This window comes from Antedon bifida, chromosome 6, assembly GCF_963402885.1.
Source record: "Antedon bifida chromosome 6, ecAntBifi1.1, whole genome shotgun sequence".
Taxonomy (NCBI): Eukaryota; Metazoa; Echinodermata; class Crinoidea; order Comatulida; family Antedonidae; genus Antedon; species Antedon bifida.
In genome coordinates, this window is record NC_136231.1 from 15593053 (window position 1) to 15601966 (window position 8914).

Genomic DNA, 8914 nt, shown 5'->3' on the forward strand with positions numbered 1-8914 from the left:
GTAAGTCATTTTTTTATTTGATTTATTTTGATACCATACATAAAGAAAACAAACATAGATCAGGGATAGCCTTCTAAATCACTAAAAGGGCAATACATTCTGAGGCATAAAACCAATGCATTCTAACAAAGATAAAATTGATAAATTGTAGATAAAATACAAAAAAAAAGAGAAAGAAAGGTTCGTAAACAATTTCTTCCTAAGGTACCGGTAAGGTCTTGAAGTTAAAAAAAAATAAAATTGATAAAAAGCTGAATATAAAAATATAATTATTAGGTCTATGTACAGAGTCGTTTCTTTCTTTATCCTCATTTTATTATTCTAGTTTTACATATTGTTTTTTGTCATAAATTGTAATGCATTCTGGGAAAAAAATGCTAAATAATATTGTATATTTTGTATCTGAAATCATTTGCAAAAAGCAGAATAAGTCAGTATGATTTAATAACTCTGTCAATCAGCGTTTTAGGCCTTTTACGATTCATTTTATTATTCTAGTTTATATCTTGTTTTTCTCATAAATTGTAAAACATTCTGGAGAAAAACTGCTAGTAATATTGTATATTTTGTATAATTTTAAAAAAGCAGAATAAATCTGTATGATTTTGTAGATATCAAATTTATAAATCTCTGTTTTACACCTTCTATGATTCATTAAAAAAAAACTTAATATCATAGTTAATGTTTGTCCACAGCACCATGTCTTCAAGCTCGAATTGAAGCACAAAACAAAATAAATCGTGGAGAACAATCTGTGTGGATGCCTGACTGTGACTCGGAAAGTGTCTTTGAGGAAGAACAATGCAATGATGTAGACTGCTGGTGTGTGGAGTCAGATGGAACTAAAATTCCATATTCAGCAAGACCAATCAGTGTTGACATCTCTTGTGGTAAGCTATATTCATTGAAAAGTAGTTTTAGTTTTTAATAATACATAAGGCATATAAAAACATTTGGAATTTTAAATGTTCTTAGTAATAATTATTCATATATTATAACTAGACAAGTCATCAATTGATAGGAACAGTTGATAATTACACTCTTTAATTACTTGTAAGGCATGTATATATTTACTTTAATGAAAATGTCTTTTTTTGTTATAGATGAAATTTGTTTTGGTCAACTACCCTCTTCTAACAATGTGTGTACTATGAATGATTCTTGTGATCCTGGTAATTTCTGTCATAAACTTGAAGGCAAACAACAAGGACGATGTTGTAAAATTCCAAGGAACATTTAAGATGTAAGTTTTCAATTTAGTTTTGGCAATATTACGCAACAGACTATCCAATAAAATCAGAAGATTGATCAAAAAAATAATTTTTTTTATATATATATTTATAGTTTTATTGCCTGTTGTCTGTTTTGTTGAAGGCGGCATGAATCGGCTCATGCTGGCTGAAATAATATAGTAAAATAAATAAATTGTACTATGCCATGATTGTTAAATATTTTTAAATATTATCCATTAAAATTAACTCATGCTGACTTGGTCAACCTCTTGAAATATAGTAAAGTACATAAATTGTCATGATTATTAAATATTTAAAAATATTATCCACTAAAATAACCTAATATCAGGGAGCTAATATGCTAATGCTGCTAATATTATACAAACAGTGTCAAAACAAAACAGGACATTAAACTTAGTCATTATGTTTTCAATGCAACAAGTAACCAAAAAGGAAATATAATTTCCTCTATTGTGTAACAGAGTAGTTGAAAACAAGGACAGTAATACCTTCATGTCAGTTTCCTTACTGATAACAAAAAACAGGATAGAGAACAAAGACTGAAAGATCCTAAATTAATACAAACCATAAGTGCTGGCAGGCCCTTATATAATTGCTATTCACAAACAATACAAGCTGCAGGGTAGTGTGATCAACTACTGCTCTATATCTATATAGGACAATAGAATGAATTTCAAAGTATTTCAGAATCCATATAACATTTCTATTCATATGAAATAGTTAAAATAAATATTACAACTATAACAATTATGTGTAAACTAGACATGATGAATGATATGAACATACATATTTAAAAGAAGGATAAGTTTGGCATTACTATTTACAGTAAGGGTGGGGCTAATGATGTGTAAACAACACAATAAAATGAATAGAAAATAGTATTGTTTTAAGACCCAATGAAAAAAATGGCTTGGGTTTTCTCTTTTTCTCAACAAGATGTCATATTTATTTATTTATTTATCGGACCCTCATAACATATGCATGTAATTATCAAAAATGTAAAATATTACATATTTAAATGACATGCAAATTACAATTATATCCAGTACATTTAAAACTTAAGTCACTGAAAATATGTATGCAAACAAAAATAAAGGCCTAAGTACATCAGGATATAAATTGCAAATGAAAGTTTAAAGGAATGAATGTTCATTCAAATAATAATGGATATTATCCAATAGTCTAGATGTTAAATTCTAACATAATAATTCTTTTTTTCTCTCCAGATAAATAGTACTGTACTGTAGTTTATGCTAGATTAGCATTATATTGGACATCACCATGACTATGGATTTGAAGACTAGAAGACTTTGTTCTGAGTTCAATTTGAATAAATTAGTATCTAGTATGTAGAACATTTGGATAAACACTATATTATATGCATTCTTTTAGATATTTCTTATTGTGTGTCGTGGGGACTCTACCACTGTATTTTTGACTCTGACCACATATCTTTTTGTTGGCGTTTCATATTTACATAATTATGCATCTTTGTTAAAATGTTGTTTTGAATAATAATCGATTAATAAATTTTAAAAAAGGTGTACTACTATTGTAATTTTATATTTCTTTGTCTTTTGTATGGTTCATGAACAATTATGTTGATTATGACTAAAAGAACATGCTGATGAAAAAAATTGTTGATGGAAAAAAAATGTTGATGAAAAAAAACATGTTGATTGAAAAAAACATGTTGATAAAAAAATGTTAATGATGAAAAAACATGTTGATGAAAAAACAACAATTGAAGCTGACAAAGATTTTTTTGCTAAGCCCAACATATAGAATATATTCATGTGATGAGGGTTACCAGCACATTTTGGCATTGTTAGATCAATCCCACACAGCTTTGGTACAAATGCAATTTGTTTACCCACAATATGATGATACCAAATGCTACATGATTATTAAAATGAATACAGTATAATTATGTAAATTAGGACTTTGGCCTTTGTTGATGAATCAATCATGATCTTAAAATATCCAAATGAAACAGAAGAAAATAAACAATAAGTTCGATTTTGAACAGGTACTAGAAGACCTGATGCGCCTGAAATTATAAATAAGGATAAAATGAGAAGTTCATATTTCTATGTTTTCAAAAAGTAAGAGCATGCTTCCCGGGGGCTCCGCTGCATTTTGTCCCTGAGAAAGAACGGAAGTTGCTACACACGAGAATTATTGATACTAGGTTGAAGCTATTTTGCATATTTTATTTATAAATTCCCATATTTAGTATTGTACTCATAACGCAAGTTGAATAAAAGTTTTATAATTAGGATGATTTTTTATCTGGTATACGATAAAAATATGTATTTACAATAATTGTCTCCGATGATATTTTAGATGCTATAATGAAATCATAAAAAATAAATGACTATAATATTCTGGAACTATTTCCTTTTTGGAATATTCCTGACCCATATTATTGTCATTATCGACATCCATCGTGACGCATTGGGTCCAAAAACTATTTTTCTAGAATAACTTTCTTTATATGTAATTACGTCACAAAGGATGACATCATTTCAAAAAATTAAATGGGAAGTGACACGTCACCACAACATATAAAAAGGAAGGGAGATCGGGCGTCGGTCTCAAAACGAAGTGCAATCGTCGTTAGGTTTGTTTCGAAGAATTGATTGAAAATTGTTGTTAGAAATCACTTAATAACATTTGGTAAGTTGTTTTATAACTAACTCAATATATGATATGTAGTATATTAATAATACTGTATGTAATATTTTGTCTAGTAGTTTAGTATTTTATTCGTATTTTGTGTGTAAATGTACGGAGTTGTTGACACACTTTCTAGGCCTCTTTTTTGTTTGGTTTTGTTGTGACGCACAAACAAAAGGGCGAACCACGACTGTGCCAACAAGCCACCCGAGTGGACTTCCCTTTGTTTGCTGATGATTGAGCAATATTAAAAAATGCTTTGTTGTTTGTCCTGATGATTATTTAACTTCATTAAACCCATTTTAGCTTTAAATTTTAAGTAATTAATTTTAGAAAAAAAACCTTTTTTTAATACTGTAAATAAAAGTATAGTATAGCTAGGCCATGGTGGAGGTATAACTCCATGGTATAAAGGCCTAGAAGTAGGCCTAGGCAGTCACCTCGCTAGAGAGTACTGTAGTAGTAGAACGAGTAGGATTATTGGATTAGTCCAAGTAGAGCCGCCACCAGAAAAACGTTATTTTCTATGAAACGCGAAATGCTAACTTTCGCCGGTACTCGTTGCTTTTATATAGGGATAACGATGTGTATTCAAAAGTTAATATCACAGCTTTTAATATTATTATTAAATATTATGTCCAATTAAAGAAATAATTATGAAAATCTGACTTATAGTTTCCGAAATACTGTATAAGGTCTAAAACATCGCCGAAAATTGTTGTTTTTATCCAAAAACGACATAAACATGTTTATCCCTCAGTCGGCAGTTGTATGAACTACGCCATTTTTCAGTAAAATAATTACATAAAATCATGTTTTTTAGTAAAATATCTTGTGTATTAAATGTGATATTAAATGATTAGTAAATAAAAACTAATATTTATTTAACCTCATTCGAAGAATGTCAATACTTTATTAGTCCTGAGAGACTACGTGATACACGCGAGAAAAACATTATGGAGTGCACTGAATTTTTAATTTGAAAGATTAATGACAATTAAATTATTAAATATTACGTTTAACTACTTTCCTTTGTTGTGTTATGGTGGCGGTTCAAACCAACAAAATTGTAGTATGTAATTATATATTATTTATTTTTATAAAACAATAAATCTAAAGACCATGAACTTATGTACTACATACACGTACAGTAGTACTTACTGTAATCACTACACGAAATGTCGTAAAAGACGCACTGGGCGTTTCATAGAAATCACCGGCGGCTCAATTTGTCGGTGGCCCAACCGGTCATATGCCTGATTATTAATATTATTAGAGTTAGGCTAGGCCTAGCCATAATTAATATCAAATTAATAATACACAAGCATCCCCAAGTATTAATTAATATCTGGATATAATAGAAAAACAGTTCTATCCGTATACACAATTATTTTTTAATATATTATTGAATTATAACATGTATTCTTTGGAAATTATAATATAATTATTAAATTATAAATAATAATTTTATCCTTTTTTTTTTACAGAAAAACATGCAGATCTTTGTGAAAACACTCACTGGAAAAACCATCACACTTGAGGTTGAACCATCAGACACCATTGAGAATGTGAAAGCCAAGATCCAAGACAAAGAGGGAATTCCACCAGATCAGCAACGTCTTATCTTTGCTGGAAAGCAGCTTGAAGATGGACGAACACTCTCAGACTACAACATCCAAAAAGAGTCGACCCTTCACTTGGTACTTCGTCTCCGAGGTGGTATGCAGATCTTTGTAAAAACACTCACTGGAAAAACCATCACACTTGAGGTTGAACCATCAGACACCATTGAGAATGTGAAAGCCAAGATCCAAGACAAAGAGGGAATTCCACCAGATCAGCAACGTCTTATCTTTGCTGGAAAGCAGCTTGAAGATGGACGAACACTCTCAGACTACAACATCCAAAAAGAGTCGACCCTTCACTTGGTACTTCGTCTCCGAGGTGGTATGCAAATCTTCGTAAAAACACTCACTGGAAAAACCATTACACTTGAGGTTGAACCATCAGACACCATTGAGAATGTGAAAGCCAAGATCCAAGACAAAGAGGGAATTCCACCAGATCAGCAACGTCTTATCTTTGCTGGAAAGCAGCTTGAAGATGGCCGAACACTCTCAGATTACAACATCCAGAAAGAGTCAACCCTTCACTTGGTACTCCGTCTCCGAGGTGGTATGCAAATTTTTGTAAAAACACTTACTGGAAAAACCATCACACTTGAGGTTGAACCATCGGACACCATTGAGAATGTGAAAGCCAAGATCCAAGACAAAGAGGGAATTCCACCAGATCAGCAACGTCTTATCTTTGCTGGAAAGCAGCTTGAAGATGGACGAACACTCTCAGACTACAACATCCAGAAAGAGTCAACCCTTCACTTGGTACTCCGTCTCCGAGGTGGTATGCAAATTTTTGTAAAAACACTTACTGGAAAAACCATCACACTTGAGGTTGAACCATCAGACACCATTGAGAATGTGAAAGCCAAGATCCAAGACAAAGAGGGAATTCCACCAGATCAGCAACGTCTTATCTTTGCTGGAAAGCAGCTTGAAGATGGCCGAACACTCTCAGATTACAACATCCAGAAAGAGTCAACCCTTCACTTGGTACTTCGTCTCCGAGGTGGTATGCAGATCTTTGTAAAAACACTTACTGGAAAAACCATTACACTTGAGGTTGAAGCATCAGACACCATTGAGAATGTGAAAGCCAAGATCCAAGACAAAGAGGGAATTCCACCAGATCAGCAACGTCTTATCTTTGCTGGAAAGCAGCTTGAAGATGGACGAACACTCTCAGATTACAACATCCAAAAAGAGTCGACCCTTCACTTGGTACTTCGTCTCCGAGGTGGTATGCAGATCTTTGTAAAAACACTCACTGGAAAAACCATTACACTTGAGGTTGAACCATCAGACACCATTGAGAATGTGAAAGCCAAGATCCAAGACAAAGAGGGAATTCCACCAGATCAGCAACGTCTTATCTTTGCTGGAAAGCAGCTTGAAGATGGCCGAACACTCTCAGATTACAACATCCAGAAAGAGTCAACCCTTCACTTGGTACTCCGTCTCCGAGGTGGTATGCAGATCTTTGTAAAAACACTCACTGGAAAAACCATCACACTTGAGGTTGAACCATCAGACACCATTGAGAATGTGAAAGCCAAGATCCAAGACAAAGAGGGAATTCCACCAGATCAGCAACGTCTTATCTTTGCTGGAAAGCAGCTTGAAGATGGACGAACACTCTCAGACTACAACATCCAAAAAGAGTCGACCCTTCACTTAGTCCTTCGACTTCGTGGTGGACTTTAAATTAATTTGTGCAAAATTTTTATATAAAAATACAACTTCTTATATACAGTGTTTCAATTTAACATTTCTTTAAAATTGAGGAAGTTTGTCTGGTTTTCGTATTAAAAATGTTATAAATAAATGAAAGTGAAAAATTAGCAATATAAACGGTGTTGTGTTTATTATTTTTTTTTATTGTAGTACCACTATTTTGTAACACAAACAAACTACAACATCCAGAAAGAGTCCACCCTTCACGTAGCCCTTTGACTTCGTGGTGGACTTTAAATTCATTTGTGCAAAATGTTATTATAAATTTACAAGTTCTTAAATACCATATTTCAACAGTTCTTTAAAATTGAGAATAGAAAGTTTGTCTTGTTTCGTATTAACAATGTTATAAATAAATGAAAATATAAAGTTAGCAATCTAAACGGTGTTGTGTTTATTATTTTTATTGGTGTAGTACTACTACTATTGTCAAAAATAATACCCCAGAAATTCTGAATTGATGTTCCTTCTGGTTGATTAGCAGGATGTGTTTTAACACCCGATTCTTTGCACTGTATCTAGATTTCTCATCATTTCTTAAAAGAAAATTCTGTAATGCAGTATTATATTTGTTTTACATGTATTGCCTCGTATCATACCCTAACCTTACATGATTCACATTAGATGCTGTATGTACAAAGTTAGGATTCTTACAACCGCTAAAATGACCATGCAGGAAATAAGTATACTGTATATATATATATTTATTTATGCCATGATATGACCAAAAGTGTACATTAATATTCTCATTGAGGAACAGCCAAATAGTTCAAAAGGTTTTGATCCTATTATATGACTGTATCATAAATCTTTCAGACTTATATGGCTCATTATGCACAAAGCTTCAATCCGTGAAATGAAATAAGTTAACGAATGTGATTTCCGCCATGATATAAAATCAAGGGTACAATAATACTCTCATTCAAGAACAGCCCAATAGTTCATAAGGTTTTGATCCTATTATATAACTGTATTATAATGCTCATTATGCTAAAAGCTGTTCAAACACTAAAAACAAAGGTGAGTTTTTAAAGCTTCTTTCAAAAGATATTAAACAAAACCAGATGGCCAAGAAAAACAATGATTGACTCATCATTGGTATTAAACCTATAAACAGTAATCCTAAATCTAAACACTAAAAAAAATATTGCACATCATAATTATGTTAATGAGTGTTGTTTAGATTAATAAATAAGTTATACACTACCCAAATGTTAGTTGAATTGATTTTAGAAAAAAATGCACCAAATTTGCTGAATAAATACGTCAGTTGGTGATAAAAGTAAAGTAAAAATATATTGGGTCAAATAATAAAACATGTTTCTTTTGTGGACTTTTTTAAAAAAGGAAAGAGGTGGCACGTTGGAGTTTTTTGCTCTCTACTGAACCACTTTGGAAATCAATTCTTAACCCCCAAAGTGTCATTCAGTATAAAGACTATTTATAAAATAAATGAAACCCGAAATAAAACTTCATATTTATGACTACAGTATATTTGATTGTAAAATGTATATTAATAGGCTCAGTCAAATTTTATGAACAGAAACTTTAAAAAAAATGTCTTATGACAAACACCTATCAGTATTAATAATACAGTAGTTGTATTAAATGTAAAAAAGCCCAAAAACC

The 8914-nt window shown here is 31.7% G+C and overlaps 2 protein-coding genes across 4 annotated transcripts in view; both read left to right on the top strand.

Annotated features, from left to right (window-relative positions):
* Window positions 1–2790, top strand: part of LOC144845942 (uncharacterized) — a 56756-nt gene extending 53966 nt beyond the window's left edge. For both annotated transcript variants that reach the window (XM_078703461.1, XM_078703462.1), the window contains 3 exons: window positions 696–890; window positions 1104–1243; window positions 2480–2790. In XM_078703461.1, coding sequence (XP_078559587.1) covers window positions 696–890; window positions 1104–1240 — 332 coding nt within the window. In that variant the 3' untranslated portion in view covers window positions 1241–1243; window positions 2480–2790. The remainder of the gene's footprint in view (window positions 1–695; window positions 891–1103; window positions 1244–2479) is intronic.
* A 1045-nt stretch (window positions 2791–3835) lies between these two features.
* Window positions 3836–7668, top strand: LOC144845285 (polyubiquitin-C). Of its 2 annotated transcripts, none has more exons than XM_078702485.1 (2): window positions 3836–3932; window positions 5420–7668. In XM_078702485.1, the coding sequence occupies exon 2, from the start codon at window positions 5426–5428 to the stop codon at window positions 7253–7255; it is 1830 nt and encodes a 609-aa protein (XP_078558611.1). In that variant the 5' UTR covers window positions 3836–3932; window positions 5420–5425; the 3' UTR covers window positions 7256–7668. The 2 variants fall into 2 exon arrangements, with proteins under 2 accessions (XP_078558611.1, XP_078558610.1); XM_078702484.1 differs by having other exon boundaries at window positions 3876–3936.
* The last annotated feature ends 1246 nt before the right edge of the window (window positions 7669–8914 follow it).